An 18,857-nucleotide genomic window follows, 5' to 3' on the forward strand; every position below is an offset into this window, starting at 1 on the left:
CCGGAAGACAGAATAATATGGGAGATGGGTCTGAAATACGGGAGAGTCCTGGGAAAACAGGAGTGTTGGCAGGTATGGGACAAATCTAAACTTGTTTTTATAAAAACAAGTTTAAATATGCATATAATAAATAATAATATGGTAACATTAGTTAATGAATTTACTAACATGAACTAATCATGAACAACACATGTACAGCATTTATTAATCATAATTTAACATTTACTAATGCATTATTAACATCCAAGTACATGCTTGTTAACATTAGTTAATGCACCATGAGTTAACATGAACTAACAATGAACAACTGTATTTTCATTAACTAACGCTAACTAACATAAACAAATACCGTAGTAGATGTATTGTTCATTGTTTGTTCATGTTAGTAAATGCATTAAATAACATTAACTAATGAACCTTATTGTAAAGTGTGACCAATAATACTAATAATAATAACATTATAAAACAGCAAACTGTCATGAAAAAACTGAAAACTGCCCCCCAGACATAAAGACATGGAGGTAGGGGTTTTGTATATTTATGTAGAAAATAATATTTTTTGTAACATTTTATCACTGTAATGTGGAGACACTGGAGAATTTTTTTTTAATTTATACTGCAAGCACAACAAAAAAAGGTTGTTCACTTTCCATTTTCTTTAATAACAAAAGATGCTAACTTACGGATTATTAACAGAATAAATAGATTGTTCAATTTGATTTAATGACCAATAACATTTCAAAATACAATTCATTAAATCTCATACACAAAATATGTTTTGCATAAATTATTCATACACTGACAAAACCAAATTTCAAAGAGCAGCATGATCGACTGCACCTCAAAGAGCATCCCATTTGCTCTCACTCTCTATCTTTTCATAAAGGCTGTTTTGGTAAATAAAAGATTATAATCGCATAATTACACTGCAAAAAAGGCTTTTCTTACTTAGATTTTTTGTCTTGTTTCTAGTCCAAATATCTAAAAATTCTTAAATCAAGAAGCATTTTCTAGACAAGCAAAACATATTGTCTTGTTTTAAGAACTAATATGCTAAAATGAAGTGAGTTTCTCCTCAAATCAATCTAAATAATCTGCCAATGGGGTGAGCAAAATAATCTTGTTTTTCAATTTGTGATAGATTATTTTGCTCACCACATTGGCAGATTATTTAGATTGATTTGAGGAGAAACTCACTTCATTTTGGCATATTAGTTCTTAAAACAAGACAATATGTTTTGCTTGTCCCTACTCCTTTGAGCTAAAGAGAATTGGGACACCACTACCCCTTCACGGGCACGAGCAAAACCAGGGATAGAGGTAAGGGGAAGGGCAAAGGGGTAGAATTGGGATTGGGCCGAAATCCCTGTTGGAAGCTTTTAAGTATATTTGGGTATTTTGAATGCAAAAAAACACAATTGTATTGTTTTCTCATATTTATAAAAAAAAATATATATATAAAAAATGCAAAAAATAAATAAATAAAAACTTTGCTATAGCAGAAAAATCTTTTAATGTAAAATAATCTACAGCAGGCTACATGACATGGCACTTGTATGTAGGAATGGGACGATAACCGTTTTCAAGGTATACCATGGTTTGGAAAAGTCAAGGTTTTTAAAACTGTCAACATTGTCTGTAATACCGTTCCTAAGGTATGTGTAAGAGTTTTTATTTACATTTTATTTACATTTTTTAGGACAAAAGTATCTCCAGCAGGAAAAATATCCAAAGACGCCGTTTTAAATTGTAAAAAAATCAGTTTTTGAAACAAATGAAGACAGCAGAAGTCAATAATTAATTCAAAATATTTTAAATCTTTCAAAAAATAGAATATATTGTTTTCAAAGGGGAAAAAAGTATGAGTTTTTTAGCCAGACATTTAAAAAGAATATATTTTAGAGCACTGAACACAATACCGTGATACCGGGATATTTTTATCCAAGGTTATCATACCGTCAGAATCTTACCGGCCCATGCCTACTTGTATGCACTGTTTTGATTATGCAGTGAGGTGGGAGCCCTGAAATTACTCTTGCGGTGGCGCCTACACAGTTTGCACAGCGTCACTATGTTACTTGCCTGTAAACAATAGTTCCTTCAGCACCATGTCCAAGTACATTTTTGGGGTTGAAAGTGATGTTTCCAATTCGGACAATGTTGGATTCTTCCTCTGTAATGAAAAGATAAGTACAAGAGTAAAAAAAAATAATAATAATGATAAAATGAGATGCGTCATGTGTTGTGTTTACAGCACTGACCTGTATCCTCATGCTCATTGGCAGAATGTCCGGTCTCACACTGGGATATGTTTGAATGGTTGGATGCACGGGGGGTGCCATTAGGACTGCTGTGGGTGGAGCTCTCTGAGCGGGTACGGGCTGCCTCCAGGAAGTCGCTGTCAGGGGGCAGATCAGTAGGCGGCTGGAAAATGAGCTGCTGCCGCTGCAAGAGCTGCAGCTTCTCCTCCATCTGCTGCTGAAACTGTTGATGCTGCAACTGCTGCTGCTTATGGACACTCTGATCAGAACACAAAACAAGACACATGTTTAGACAGAAATATAACAGTACTAACTATAACAAAGAAAATGACTCATCCAAAGGCTTGTAGGTGAAGTGTTATTCAAGTTTGTATATGTTTAAGATGCGTTTCTGCAGTAATAATGAAGACGGTGCTTTGGTTAGTTAACCTAAGCAGCTGTGTCATTATTACTGCAGAAATACCAAAAATAAATATTAAACATATAATACATGTAGCTTCTATTGCATTATTACTGGAATATTTTGCAACAAAGGTGATTGTGATTTGTTGCATCGCTCAAATAAACCCATTCTTCCCAACATTCAGTACTGCTTCATCATGGCACTGTATTGACATGCTGTGGGTAATTCAGCTTGCAAAATCATATAGAGCTAAGGTGCAAATAAAATTCCCCTCACTGGCTAACTCTGAACTAATTTAATGGTCGGATCCCTTTTGAGTGTGTTCACCTTGGGATAGGTGATAACGAAGGCCACCCAGCCAGCCAGAAGGAAAGTGCAGAAGATGATGGTGGCCATGTCCTTCAGCATGGAGTCCACTGGAGTTTCCACTCGTGGGACACGGCCAGGCTTCTCCTGAAGAGAGGACACAGGGGGAGGCAGTGGACTGTTGTCTTCCATTCCGCTCTCATTCACTTTCTGGAGAAAAGCAAAACATATCTGCTAGCTTATATCAGGGATTAATACCATAACAGTTTCAAAAGGCATTTATCACTGTATATAGTTGAAGTCAGAATTATTAGCCCCCCTGTTCATTTTTTCCCCAATTTCTGTTTAACGGAATGAAGATTTTTCCAACACATTTCTAAACATAATAGTTTTAATAACTCATTTCTAATAACTGATTGATTTTATCTTTGCCATGATGACAGTAAATAATATTTGACTAGATATGTTATCATGATTTTATCTCATAGTGTAATAAAATGAGACTAGACCTGAATGGGTCAAAAACCAAAGAAATGCTTATCAACTTTGGCAACAAACACCTGCTCTACAAAGGGTGCTAATCAATGACACACTGGTAGAGGTTGTGGAGGAATATACAGTTGAAGTCAAAATTATTAGCCCCCTTGTTTATTTTTTTCCCAATTTCTGTTTAATGGAGAGAAGATTTTTTTTAACACAAGTCTAAACTTAATAGTTTTAATAACTCATATATAATAACTGATTTATTTTATCTTTGCCATGATGACAGTAAATAATATTTGACTAGATATTTTTCAAGACACTTCAATACAGCTTGAAGTGACATTTAAAGGCTTAACTAGATTAATTAGGTTAACTAGCCAGGTTAGGGTAATTAGGCAATTTTTTGTATAACTATGGTTTGTTCTGTAGACTATCGAAAACAAAAATAGCTTAAAGAGGCTAATAATTTTGTCCTCAAAATGGTGTTTAAAAATTTAAAACTGCTTTTATTCTAGCCAAAACAAAACAAATAAGACTTTCTCCGGAAGAAATAATATTATCTGAAATATTTTGAAAATTTCCTGAATCGGTTAAACATCATTTGGGAAATATTTAAAAAAGAAGTAATAAAATTCAAAGGGGGGCTAATAATTCTGTCTTCAACTGTAGGTACCTAGGAACAATTATTGACAACAGGTTGAAATTTGATCAAAATACACATACAATTGTTAATAAGGCTCATCAAAGTTTTTATTGTGGAAACTCAAGTCTTTTAATGTAGAGAAAGTTATTCTTAAGACCTTTTACAATTCATTTATTGAAAGTATTTTGTCCTTTTCCTTTATCTGTTGGTTTTCTTCACTGTCCATAAAAAGCAAGAATCGTCTTCAAGGCATCGTTAATTTGTGTTCAAAGATTTTGGGAGTTCCCCTTTGAAGTCTTGCATACTATTACGAACAGCAGGTGTTGAGGATGGCACATAAAATACCAGGAGACAGCACACACACCCTAAATAAACATTTTGAGCGGATGCCCCTTGGTCGACGTCTAAGGACAATAAGATGTTCCACAAATCGTTATAAATTTACTTTTGTGCCTGAAGTAATTAGGTTATGTAATAAATGTAGTTAATCGATGGACTACTATTTGTATTTTGAACTTGCTGTTAAGTGTTGATGTTTATTGTGTTAAGTGTGTCATTCTTGTTATACTATATGTAAAGCACCACCATGTAGAAATGAATTGCCCCAAGGGGATTAATAAAGTTTTAATAAAAACAAAAACAAAAAGTGTTCAAGACACTTCTATAAAGCTTAAAGTGACATTTCAAGGCTTAACTAGGGTAATTAGTTTAACTAGGCAGGTTAGTGTAATTAGGCAAGTTATTGTATAACGATGGTTTATTCTGTAGAACATCAAAAAATATAAATCTTAAAGGGGCTAATAATTTTGACCTTAAAATAGGTTTAAAAAATTTAAAACTGCTTTTATTCTAGCCGAAATAAAACAAATAAGACTTTCATCAGAAGAAATAATATTTTCAGACATTCTGTGAAAATTTCCACGCTCTATTAAACATCATTTGGGAAACATTTAAAAAAGAAAAAATTCAAAGGGGGGCTAATAATTCTGACTTCAACTGTATATGTACTTTCAAGCACTTTAAACCCAGTTACTCCATTCCATTTAAAGAAGAAAAAATCAATGTGCACAATAAACACTTGCAAGTTACATGTCCAGATTTCTCATCACAGGTATTGTTTCCAACAAATTTTGACTGTTTAACTTTTCTTTCCTTTTATGAAACATCCAGTATTGCTACATATTGCCTCATACGTATACAAAAAACTGTGCCAGGAAAACGGGTACCCGAGGTGGGTTTTGTGGATCTGAAATCAGAAGTGTCAGTGAGGATAATACTCTCACCTCTTCAATGGTCTTTTCCGTGGCAGGGGGAATAACGTTCATGTTCTGGCGGGGAATGCTCTCTGGAAACTTCTCCAAGAATTTATGGTGAGCATCAGGCGGCATCTCGTGATGCCCTAGAAAAGGGAAACACTGCTGTTGAGAAAAGGTTCATGACAAAAAGGACTTCTGATCCTACACTACAATTAAAACAATTTGTGTATGTATATGTTTTTTTTTTTTTACATCCAAAAAATATATTAAAATATTTTTAGGATTCAGCATAACAATAAATTGTATGCCAAAAAAAAAAACTGTCTTGCACATTTAAGACAATTAATATTCGATGACATAACAAACTATTAAATGTATTGTTTTCTATATACTTCCCATCATTCTTCAAAATACTCATTTTCCAAGATGTGTTTATAATTTAAAATCTACCATTTCGGATAGTCATTTTTAGTCTTTTACATTTTTTAAATTTGACAAATCTACTGCTGAATGTTACAACATTATTTTTAATTATTTTTATCATTATTATGATTATAGGTAGATGCAATACATTTTATATGTGCATAAAATCACTTTTGAAAGTTTAATTTGGTAATATTGTGTTAATTAAGAATTCTTCCAATGTCCAAGACAAAAAAACGCATGCTGTAAAATGTGTCCACTAGAGGGCATAGTTGTCAGAGTTCTTTGAGTGCAGTACAGTACAGTACCGATCAGGAGCAGAGAATTCCTCATGAAATTGATGCGGTTCCTCTCTTTGAGCGCTGCATTGAAATTCACCGTGGTGCTAGGAGTGATAACACACTCCTGTTCATCTTCCTCACGTGATCCCTGGTTACCGGGGCCCTCCAGCATGGGAAATGTCCGGCCTCGAGGCTGAAATGCACACGTGTGCACATTTAGCAATGCGCATGCACTAGAACACATTTAAGAATCTCTTCCTGAACAGACCTAAAATGTTCTCAAAATCACTACATTCGCTATCAGCATTCTAAATGTGGAGCTAATAATATGCCAAAAACAATCTGAATTTGAATTGTTCATTTGAATTATCGACGATTGTAATTTAATAAATCAGAATTTTTATATGCCATAAATCTTTATCAATTTTATTATTTTGAATTTGAATTTTCAAATTTGAATTTGGATTTCATAACTTGAATATTGAACATCTGAAATTTAAGACAACTAAATTGTTTAAGGCTGAATTTTTATAGACGTATTTTCATACTTCAGATATTTTGTGTTCTGAATTCAGACAGCAGATATCCAGTTTGTAAAAACACAGACTCAAATTTTCAAGATGAAGAAATTAACAACATCAAATTCAATATCCTAAAATTCAAAACCAGAAATTCAGATTGTGAAATTCAGATTCTGCAGAAAGTAGGTCAGGGGTCAAATACAGGGAAGAGTAGACGATCTCCGAAATGTCAAACTAAGCATTTTGGCCAATCATAGAGCTGCATGAGTTTACTAGTGTATGTGAGGCTCAGGAGGACACAATTCTTCTGCAAACCGACTATCGGGGGTCAGCTATTTTCAGTAGTTTGTGTGACAAATATATCAATGCCTAACTGAACCATATATTCATATATTTAATTCAACAAAATTTCATTTTGGCCAATCATAGAGCTGCATGAGTTTACTAGTGTATGTGAGGCTCAGGAGGACACAATTCTCCTGCAAACCGACTATCGGGGGTCAGCTATTTTCAGTAGTTTGTGTGACAAATATATACATGCATAACTCAACCATATATTCATATATTTAATTCAACAAAATCTCATTGGTTAATCAAACTTATTCAAGCTTTCAATAATTTGAGGGATAAAGAGCTGATTGTGACCTATACTGAAACCTCTGATGGGTTATTTCAGCAGACACAAGCCTCTTACATCTTTAAGTCACATTTAAGGCCTTTTCAAGCTCTTCCCAGGTGCATTTTCAGCAGTCCCAGCATTTTACAACTGTGGTAAATGACATCACACACTTCTTCATTAAATTATATAAGATGCTATTTGTTACAATATTCTATAGTACAACATAGCATATAGTATAGTACTTTAAGGAACATTTATGCTAAAAGACATTTGAATTATTAAATAAAGTATAAATTATCGCTTGATGACTCCAAAATCTGTGCATCAAACTTAACACAGTAGGCTTTATTATAGTCAGACTAAAGCCCAGATGTGACCTGGTTTAAACTGAGAAAAGTTGCACTGTGGTTGCTGCCTAAATCCTTTACTTATCAATGTGCCTTAAGAAACCCAACCATGGAGACCATACAGTAAATGTATGAGGTATACTTAAACATATATTTTAAGGTGTTCACTGAAACTCACCACAACAGTAACTCCGTCATGCACCAGGGAGGGAGACGCATATAGACCAGAGGAGTGTTTCCCCACGTACAAAGTGGACCTGTAAGAATACCAACCAGAAACAGGAAATTATTTATAGTTTGTTTCTCAAAATCATCTATTCTGTCTGGTAATAGCCCACACTTGACGAGGTTCTCAGGTTTAGTCGCACAGACCCTGTAGATCTGTGGCTGACACAGAAAATCTGCTCTAAAAATAGTTCAACAAAGAGAGTTTCTGTTCAAAGCAGGGTATGGCTACATAATATACTCTGTTGGTTATTGTTTTTATAAAATATATTTTTTTTTTCAGATAGGCTTTTGTAAAATTAAAGTTCAAAATGGCTTAAAATGGTTTAATTAGTTTATATTATACTGTATATTCCTAAATTGTTATAGCTTTTGTTTGTTTTATATTGGTCTATTTATTGTTTCTATTCTATCCGATTTTTGTTTATCTTTAAATGATTTCAATATAGCTTAGGCTATTTTATCTAGATCTGTGAAATTGTGTTGAGTCTACAAAAGTGGACACATATTTTTTCAAGATTATGTCTTTTTGTTGTTTTCATATGTTGTTTATATTCTGTATATTTCATATGCTCGAGACATCAACGGAGCTGAATCAAGCGCTCTTTTGCCTGGTATCTCACACAAAAATACATAAGTTTAAACATACATGACAACTGAGAGTCAACTGAAAAAAGCGGTTGTTCCTTGCTCAACCTAATGGCTATTGTGTAAAGCACAAACATTTTCTTTTTTTATGAAAAGGCAGTCTTTGCAGCTGCAGTACTGCGCGTGAAGAAACGCATGTTCTCAGGAGCCACACTTGTACATACAGTACTACCATTTTTTGTGTCGAACACAGTATCAGTACAGTCTTTTTCTTGATTGGTCAAAAAATATATACACACCCCTATTAACTTGCTATCCAGTGTTAGAGTTAGCCTGTGTTTAACAAAAATAAATATTTTCACAGTATTTATTTTATTTTTCATCTATAATTATTTTTGAATGGCTACAGATAGGGGTGTTTTGTTGTGGGTTTTTTGGAGCCGACTCCGATTTTCGAATCATTCACTTAAAATAGCGCAAGGATTAAATATGCTGTATCATATCATGCTTTATACATGGAGTTCTCCTCTGGTCAGACAAATTATCAGCATAAAGAGATAGTTCTCCCAAAAATAATTACCATTTTCAGTACACCCTTCACTTGTTTCAAACATTTATAAGTTTTCTTTTTTTTAAATTAACAAATAGTGAGTACATTTTAATCTTTGAGTAAACTGTCCCTTTAAGGCCTGTGACTGTGTGAATGTTTCAATATTTCACATTTTAAAACATCCGGCACAAGATATTTTTTGTAACTTTAATAGAGATTAAATAACATACAATGAAGACTCTGCAATGTCGATTACTATCGATCTCTGATGTACCTGAATTGTGAATACCTGAAAACTATAATTCACTTTTATCTTTACTATGTTTTATCTATGCTTGTAATCTATTTGTTATAAATTATTCGAGATTAACTCCCCTACAAAATTCCCCAATCAATCCAAATAAACCTGTTAAATAATCTGGCAAAATTGTATTCACATCACAATATATATCACAGAAATATAAAATATCGTAATGTCAGATTTTTTTCAATATCGCACAGCCCTATATCAAGTATACAGAAATTTGTTCACTAATTTCCATTACTCTTCCAAAACTTTGAGGGTTTTTCTGTTTTTCCAAAACTTTTTTAGGCCTGGAAAATGCCATGTCAAAATGTCCATGACTCTTCTAGGTTTTCCACGACCGTATGAACCCTGCTAGTAAAATATCATGTACTGTTCATCATGGCAATGACAAAATGGCTGTATATGGCTAAAGTCAACGTGACCTCCATTGGCACAAAGCACAGTTGTGAACTCAGTAGCCTGCTCTGAAGTAAAACAGGCTTCTATCAGCATTTTCCCCAGTTTGTCTTTAGATTTTCATCAGTTGAACGTCCCTAAATGTAATTTCACCTTTCAGGACCAACACAAAGATAATTCAATTTGAATCATCTTTATTTCTATAGTGCTTTTTACAGTGTAGATTGTGTCAAAGCAGTTTAACATGAATAAAAAAACATGTTGAGCAATTCAGGTAGATAATTTATATGGTCAATTAACCATTACTATTGAAGGCCAAAGACTTTTACGTAGCAATGAATCATGTTTGAGAGAAAGAGAGAGATATTTTTTATTATTATATTTATTTATTTATTTTATAAGTCTATATATTTAGTCTAGCCTATATATATTTTTACTACTACTATTTACTGTGTTTACTGAAAAGTTCTAAACAGAAAATGCAGGCAGCTCATCTTAGAATTTCTCGAAAATTTCACCCTGCTTCGCAAAAACAGGATGTGGCTTAGATATTGGAGATGCAAGAAGAAAGTTAAACCATGTGTGTACACCAAGTGCCAAATGAGAGTAAAATGTGGTTTCGGACAGATTTTTGGTTTTCTTTTAAGTATAAAGAACACAAAGAGGTGTCATTAAAAAAGAGGTGAGCATTTGATGACAACCATTGTAGATCAAGATAAAACTGTTGCTTTAAATAAATCAATAACAGTTTTCAGGGAGTGTAAAATTTGCTTACTGACAAGATTCAATAATTTAAAATAACTATACATAACCAAATAAACAAACTGATGCACCAACTGAGAAATCTGCTAAAAAGGGCCCTAGTAATGGACAACTCCATAGGAAGAGTGAGCAAATAAACTCACCAGTCACTAGGGCTGTAGAGCTAAAACATTGAAAGATTTCGATGCTTTCTGTCCAGTGAGGACTTCTTCATGCTTTTATCAGCAGCAGGATGGATTACTGTAACGACATCCTCACTGACCTTCCCAAAAAGACAGTCAGACAGTTGCAGCTTATCCAGAACGCTGTGGCCAGGATTCTGACCAGAACCAGAAAATCAGAGCACATCACACCTGTCCTCTAGTTTTTACACCGGCTCCAAGTTACACTCAGAATAGATTTTAAAGCATTATTATTTGTCTAGAAATCACTAAATGGCCTAAGACCTAAATACATTACAGTTCTGATAAATTAATACAAACCTAACAGATCACTCAGATCATTAGGATGAAGTAAATTAGAAATTCCAAGGGTTCAGCCAAAGCAGGGTGAATTTGCCTACAGCTACTATGCCCCTCGCTGCTGGAATCAGCTTCCAGAAATGATCAGATGTGCTCCAACATTAGGTACACTCAAGTCAAGACTTAAAACACATCTGTTTAGCTGTGCCTTTAAATGAGCACTGTTTATGTCTTTCTTTCCTTTTTCATTCCTTTATAATTCATTCCCGTTTATAACACATTTTAATCTGATTTTAATCATTTTTATTCTTTGATGTTTTTATTTTTATCTCATTGAATAATCTGATATAAAGTTCATTTTTAAAAGCAATGCTTAATAAAATAATTACATTAAAAAATGTTTTTTATTTAGGATAAAATGTAATAAAATTGCACACATTATTAGCTGCATCAAATAAACTAATTTGTGTTGAATTAAACTGTAAATGTTACATTAACTGACATTTAGGCTTTTACAACATGTGGGTAACCTACAAACATCTTATAAATGTCCCCGTATTGATTTAGAATTTTGATTGACTGATAAAATGTGATTATTTGTGAAAAATTTGTAATTTAAAAAACAAAACAAAAAAGCCATTTAGCACAGTCAAATTTACAAAACTAACAGATTGGTATTGATATTAAAAATTCTATGAATTAAGAATTCTATGAAATTTCTATGACTAAATTCTATATTAATCCACTCTTATTGGACCAAAAAACTTCTCATACAAAAAACATAGAATATTGCCTAACCTAGAACACTGCCTTGACAGATGTTCATTTAATCATTGCGGTCAGTCAAGAATTTTGGGCTAATACTTGATAGAAACCTGTCATGTGAAGGCCCCGTTTTAAAATTGCATCTGTAAAACTGTAATTTTTCCATCTTCCATGTCTAATGGAGAAAAGCTTGTCCATGCTTTTACGACCTCTTGATTAGACTATTGTAATGGGTTATCAGGTGGTTGCAATGCAAAAACTTTGGCTGGTTCAAAATGCAGCTTCTAGAGTGCTTTCTAGAAACAAAGAAATATGATCATATTAGTCTGGTTCTCTCAGCATTGCATTGACTCCTTTTTTTAAATCTTATTGACAACTTATAAAGCCCTGAATGGCTTCGCTCCCCAGTTTTTGAGCGAGCTCCTGCTGTATTACAGCACCTCATGTCCACTATGCTCAATTAACTTCTAGAATTTCAAAATTGACTGTAGGTGATAGATCCTTCTCATATCTGTAACCTAAGCTCTGGGACAGCCTTTCTTGCACAGTTTGGAAAGCTGACACACTCTGTCAATTTGCATATACCAGGACTAAATACACACGTCTTTGAACTTGCATACACACAATACACAAAGTGCTGTCAGGCTGCATTAATCAGGGCAACTGGAGCTGGAAATGCTTCCCAAAAAACACTGTAATTTCAATGGTGTCTATGCTCACGTTAGTCCACCTGTTTCGCCTTTTCCCAAAACTGACCCAATCAGCATGCTGTGGATTATGTGGATCGGCCTTTATCAGTGACTTTGAGCTAAAATTTAAGTGGCATTTAAGCTAAACTGGATTAAATCTGTTTAAATTGACTACAACTACATTCTACCACTACTCTCCTGCTTGCCTGACTTGCTGGAATGTTCCACAGTTTGAAATATTTTATGGCTTTTTATTCTAATTCTTTCATCTACATTGTAAGAAGTTCTACATAAACAGACTTAAAATAAAAGGAGTTAAAGGGGCTACTTACAACAGTTTATCTTTGGTTTTCTTTTCTCGAGGAAATGGATACTTCCACTGTGTGATGCGGCCCACCTCTCCTGACATGAACGTGAGGTAGCGTAATGTTTCAACAGCAACATTGGTGTGTGGGACTTTGCGCAGTCCCTCACGCTGCCAGATATAGACTGCCACCACAGGGGAGTTGTAGTTCTGAACCCACTGCACGTCTCCAGACTCGCTGTCCACTGTCACCACTAGACCATCGCCATTGGACACAAAGTGGGCCATATCTGTGAAACAAAGAAAACAATGTTGTGCTACAAAAGAAGAGCGAAAGGGTTTCCGGCTATATAGTGATCAACATGGCTGATTTCTCACTGTATTTGGTGTCTTCATCTGGAAGGGTGAAGGCATAGTCAGAGTAAGTAGCATTCCAGCGCAGCTCTCTGCTTTTGGTGTCATACATAGTGATCGTGTATTCTGAAGAACAGCACAATCAACAGATCAGCAGATTTAAAGTTTGATACTTAAGAAGATTAACAAGTATCTTTGTTGTTAAAATCTTATTTTGAACATCTTTACATTTGTCAGAAGGCACAGGGTTTCCACTACATTCACTTGTCCATGGCGGGCGCCAAGCCAAAATTGATCCCGCCACGGCTACATTACAGCTTTCCATTCAAAACATTCAGTCGTGTTTTTTTAATAGCGGGTGATAATCGCAGTATCTCATCAAAACCTATTAAAAGGTAAGTGAATTATAATCGTGCAAACTTTTCTGTAACCGTAGTAGTGCTGTGCGTCATTTGTTTAACCCTTTAAGGTGATGTGCTGACTGACTGACTTGCCGACTGACAGGTGTGTGATGCCAGCAAACACAATGTATAGCCGTTTCACTTTACTTCAGCACATTAATACGGCTCTGTAAGTCTATTGGAGATTCCTAAATATTCCTAAATATTCCTAGCAAATCTAATAAATGTTGGAGACATTGTTACATAAACGCACTAAATCGCACTTCAGCAGCGTTTACTTGAAAGCGCACAAGAAGATCTTCGCTTGAGCAGCGTATATTTGAGGGGACGTGCAAGATGTGCAATTTTGTGCGATTGTCACGATTGACATGCGTAATCTGAACTTCAGCGGATATTCGCGCCATGTTAACCAATCAGGATCTTTCTCTTGTATGGGCATGCTTATGACGTAGCGTCTGTTATTGGTGTCCCGGGGGAAAATCCTCCAGCCGACACCGGACAACAGTTGATTAAACTGGGCTCGGCTCAGTTGGAAGCACCGCTGAAAGCCTCCATCATCTAGGTTAACTTTCTAAAGGAGTTTATGAATTCACAGAGCTGGGTGCACCTCTGAAAGGATCTAGTGGAGTCAGACACGGCTCCAAATATATTGATGCTGTTTTTCAGGTTTCATAAAGCACATAAACATAGCTATTCTCTCAATAAAATCCATGTTAGCCATTAAGAAACGAAGCTACAGTCATCAGGCGGACAGAAGCCCCGCCTATGATGCGAATTCGTGTCCATTGCTTAGTGATTTTCATGCGCGAATAAAGCGGATTTGACACGCGAATGAAGCGAGTAAACTCAAAATGTTCAAGTGTCTATTTACATGCGATTTATCCGCACGTACTGCGTCTGATGTGAACACAGCATTAGGATGTTGATGTTGCCGTCCACTCTGCAGATCTCTCGCGTACCCCCATACTGAATGTAACCCCTATCCATGACTTTTCCTTCACCAAACTTAACTGATTTCTGTAAGAATCTTGGATCCATGCATGTTCCAATAGGTCTTCTGCAGTATGTGTGATGACTGGGATGCAGTTCAACAGATGATTCATCAGAAATATCTACCATCTGCCACTTTTTCAAATGATCAACTAGTGGTCAAGTTATTCTTTTTTTGCTCATACAACTGGGATCGACAACAAAACTTTGTCAGGTAGTGCAGATTGTCACCATGAATTGTTAAAAAGAATCAAATATTGGCACGATTGTTCACAAAGCAAAGACTCAGACATCATGAGAGCATGAGCCTTTGTCTATGGGCTGTTTGACATGCCTTAACAGGCTAACGCAAAACACTGATGTAAAGCTCATCTGAAAGACTAAATGTGGTGAAAATTAATTTAATAATAAGAGTCTATATCAGACTATATCAGACTAGAATAATTCTCCAGCTGTTAAAGAAATGGCTTCGGATAACACTTACTGACAAAGTATAACACACAAATGCACTAATGCATTACTATTTACATTCATTCATTGTCTTTTTATCTTAGTTTATTTTATTAATCTGGGGTCGCCACAGCGGAATGAACCGCCAACTTATACAGCATATGTTTTATGCAGTGGATGCCCTTCATAGCTGTAACCAATCACTGGGAAAAATCTATGCACACTCATTTACAGACACACACTACGGACAATTTAGCCTTCCCAATTCACCTGTACCGCATGTCTTTGGACTTATGGGGGAAACCGGAGCACACAAACAAGGGAAGATCAAGCAAACTGGCCTAGCCGAGGCTCAAACCAGCGTCCTTCCTGCTGTGAGGCGATCGAGCTGCTCACTGCACCACCTTGACACCTTTACTATTTACATTACTCCATAAAAATGTTGTACGTTTTAACAATGTTTGTTAGTATGCTATTGTTTATTATGTGTTGTGTAAAAACAACAATACTCTACTGTATATAGCTAAATATACAAAGCAACAAATGCTTAACTGGAGACCTCTCTTGTCTTTTTAGAGTTCAAAATAATTTTGTAACAAGAGTTGCTTTTGTATGAAACACAAATACAGCCTCTCTATGAACAAAAGTGAATATTAATCTAAATACTAAAATATTGCATCTCAACAGAATTATTACTAACACATTATTGTAATGACAATTAGTTAATTATTAAGCATCATTTTAAAAAAGCAATACCATAAAAACCCAGCAATAAAACTTAGCAATCACTGCATTTTTACTTTTAAACCAAAGCATTTCTACTTGTGGAGTGTTTTTTTTCAAGCTAATTCAGACATACAAGCACAGATGATTTGATTTGATATTAAAATCAGGTATAGATTGTGTTTTACCTGTGCGGCCAAGGTAAAACAGGGACGAAGATGGACATAACATCTCAGCATAGGAGGAAGTCAGAGTCTGCTTCTTTTCACCAGTCAGCAGATCCACAACATACCACACATCCTGCTTCTTACCTACAACCACACATCAGCAAAAACATCACATACTTGGACATGGGGCTAAATGCAGTTTTCAATGTTCAGTCCAATATCAGCTCCATCTGTGATAATTCTACTCTACGTGTTCAATATGTAATAGAAATATAAAATGATTCAATATTCAGATTTGATCATCACAAATCCAAATAACTCTTACCACAGGCTCTATCAAAGGAAAACTACAGCATCACAACCTCATTCAATGAAGTTACAAACCAGACATTCTCTTATGTAAAGCACTTTGAATTGCCACTGTTTGTGTGAAATTCATTCATTCGTTTTTTTTTTCGGCTTAGTCACTTTATTAATCTGGGGTTGCCACAGCAGAATGAACCGCCAACTTATCCAGGATATGTTTTTTACACAGCGGATGCCCTTCCAGCAGCAACCCATCTCTGGGAAACACACTCATACACTACGGACAATTTAGCCAACCAATTCACCTGTACCACATGTCTTTGGACTGTGGGGGGAAACCGGAGCACCCAGAGGAAACCCACACGAATGCTGGGAGAACATGCAAACTCCACACAGAAACGCTAACTTACCCAGCCGAGGCTCGAACTAGCGACCTTCTTGCTGTGAGGCAACAGCACTACCTACTGCGCCACTGCGTCGCCTTGTGTATAAAACGTGCTTTATAAATAAACTTGCCTTGCCTTATCTCTTACTAACAAAAACAAATATTCCTTGAAACCAAAGATGATAAAAATAAGGAAAAGTAAATGTAATAATATTGGCAAAATCGTATTAATAAAATAAGGATACACAATAAAATGACAAATACATACGATATAAATAATCATACAATTAGAGGTGCAGTAGGTGATCTGCCAGAATGCTAGCATTAGCATAATGGCTTGGAAATTTTACGACCCTCCCCTGCTGTCCAAAGCCACGCCTCCTTAAGTCATAAACGTGCGAATGCGCACTGATTACATATAAAACTAGATCATGTCATTCAGCAGTTAGAAAACTCTATGGAGACGCACACTTTATCAAGCGTAGTTGTTAACAGGCCAGTGAGTGCTGGATTATATTATATTATTATGTTATTATATTATATTATATTATATTATATTATATTATATTATATTATATTATGATTCACAGGCTGTCACTGATCAACAATAAACAAATAGGTGAATATAAATCAAACTTCACCTCAGAAAAGCTGGAAAAGCACATTTACTGATGTTGCGTTATTAAACTAAATAAAAATGTTATCACAAAAAAAGGAGTGCTAAAAACTTCTTTAAAATATTTTTTTTAAATGTTTTGCATTACACTTACCCTTACGTTACCAAGACAATAAGTGACTTTTCATTTTCAATTTTGCTCAATGATTCTTGTACATCGCTTGTTACATTCTCCTTTTACACTTGAACAACTAAACGAATGCTCAGGTCTATTTAACCGACTATATCATCAATGCTGTAAAAGGTACTCCATGAACTTTAAAATATCTTTTGCCGGACGTTTTGAGTGGCTGAACAACACTTCCTTGTATATAAACCAATTCATAAACAACAACAATCTATATCAGCTTTGTGTGGCTAAAATAGTTTTAAAACATACCTGTCTAAAATAAATACTTCAGCAGCAGCCGGGGAGTCACCCTTCAGAGCATTCTTTTGAACTGCATAACGTCACTGCCCATCAGCATGCAAAAGTAATTCCGACATTTATTCAGGGTTTAGAAAAGTTTTGGTTCTGCATTTTTAGAAACAATCTTGCTTTTCATGCATACAAGGCCACATTGGTCTTTCTGAAAGAACTTCCGGTTGATGCAGAGTTTGCCTCATGTCTCTCAGTCAGCAGTAGATCCGTAATCTTCACGTGTGCGCGAGTTATTTGTCGGTAAGACAATATTTAATTGGATGAACATTTTTAGTTTTATGCCTTATCCAGAATATGAAAATACATATAAACACATTTAGATCGTTTACTTTAATCATTACTATTGCAATGTGAAGAGACTTTCAACCAGCACAACAAAAAATGTTTCTAAAGACAATCACCTACTGCACCTTTAAACAGTGATATAATGAATAACTCAATGAAGAATAAATAAAAAAGCATTCATTAAGCAACATATACACAGGTTGCTATAAAGATCCTTCATCTTGAGGGTTGAATGAAATGTGAAGCTTGTATGTTTGTTAAAGCATATTACTTTGCACATTTTGCACTAAACTCAGCTTTGAAATAGTTATATTTGAATATTTTACATGCTCCATGTCTTGATTGTTCTACTTTTAGTAATCAACAAAATGCCAAGGACAGTACAAAGGCATAACCTTTTAGTGCTCAAATATATTTAAGGTATATTTACCAAGGTTTCTGCAGGTTTCACCGAGTTAAATTTAAGACTTTAAGACATTTTTAAGATCATTATGAATAAAATTTTTGACTTGTAAAGCGTTAAAGGCTAAGGAATTTTTCAAATGACCTAGATGGAAAAGATTACTATTAGCCTTATCAAAAAAAAAAAAAAAAACTTTTAAACAAATGTTATTGTAAAGAAAATAATTACACCATTATCATATATAGTTAAAAATTACCTTTTTTAAATAAACGTTTTATTGAGATGGATTGGTGGTGATTGTATGGGTGTTGGCCACATTGGGTTGCAATACATGAACAAATAAAAATTAAGACCTGTTAAAAAAATATTTCAGACCTACAACACAATATTTCAGTAAATTTAAGACTTTTTAAGGCTTAAATTTTGATTTTGGGATTTAAGACATTTCAAAACAAAAGGGGTTTTCCTACATGCTTGCCATTTTCACCTTTCATTTTACCCTTTATCATCTTAAAAGACCAAAAGTCCACAGAAAACTGATGTGACATGGGTAAATGTTCTCTCCAGGATGTGTAAACAGACATCAACAAGTCAGTTCAAACACACCACATGTTTATGCTTCGAAACACGTGTGGCTTTGAGTTCAAACGAGGCCATTTCCTGTGGGTTACACTTTTTTACAATTGCAACTTAAATGCAAACGAAT

General features: G+C 34.9%; 1 protein-coding gene across 3 annotated transcripts in view; it reads right to left on the minus strand.

The window, feature by feature from the left end:
* ern1 (endoplasmic reticulum to nucleus signaling 1) overlaps nucleotides 1-18,857 on the minus strand; it is a 54,950-nt gene that overhangs the window by 12,979 nt on the left and 23,114 nt on the right. For all 3 annotated transcript variants that reach the window (XR_012399486.1, XR_012399485.1, NM_001423672.1), the window contains 9 exon segments: nucleotides 15,697-15,819; nucleotides 12,969-13,070; nucleotides 12,619-12,880; nucleotides 7,722-7,800; nucleotides 6,084-6,249; nucleotides 5,380-5,495; nucleotides 2,992-3,180; nucleotides 2,262-2,520; nucleotides 2,083-2,173 (listed from right to left, as the gene is read on the minus strand). Coding sequence is in view for 1 of the 3 variants with exons in the window: in NM_001423672.1 (NP_001410601.1) it covers nucleotides 2,083-2,173; nucleotides 2,262-2,520; nucleotides 2,992-3,180; nucleotides 5,380-5,495; nucleotides 6,084-6,249; nucleotides 7,722-7,800; nucleotides 12,619-12,880; nucleotides 12,969-13,070; nucleotides 15,697-15,819 (1,387 nt within the window). In the remaining 2 variants the exon portion in view is untranslated.

Source organism: Danio rerio, chromosome 3, assembly GCF_049306965.1.
Source record: "Danio rerio strain Tuebingen ecotype United States chromosome 3, GRCz12tu, whole genome shotgun sequence".
NCBI lineage: Eukaryota > Metazoa > Chordata > Actinopteri > Cypriniformes > Danionidae > Danio > Danio rerio.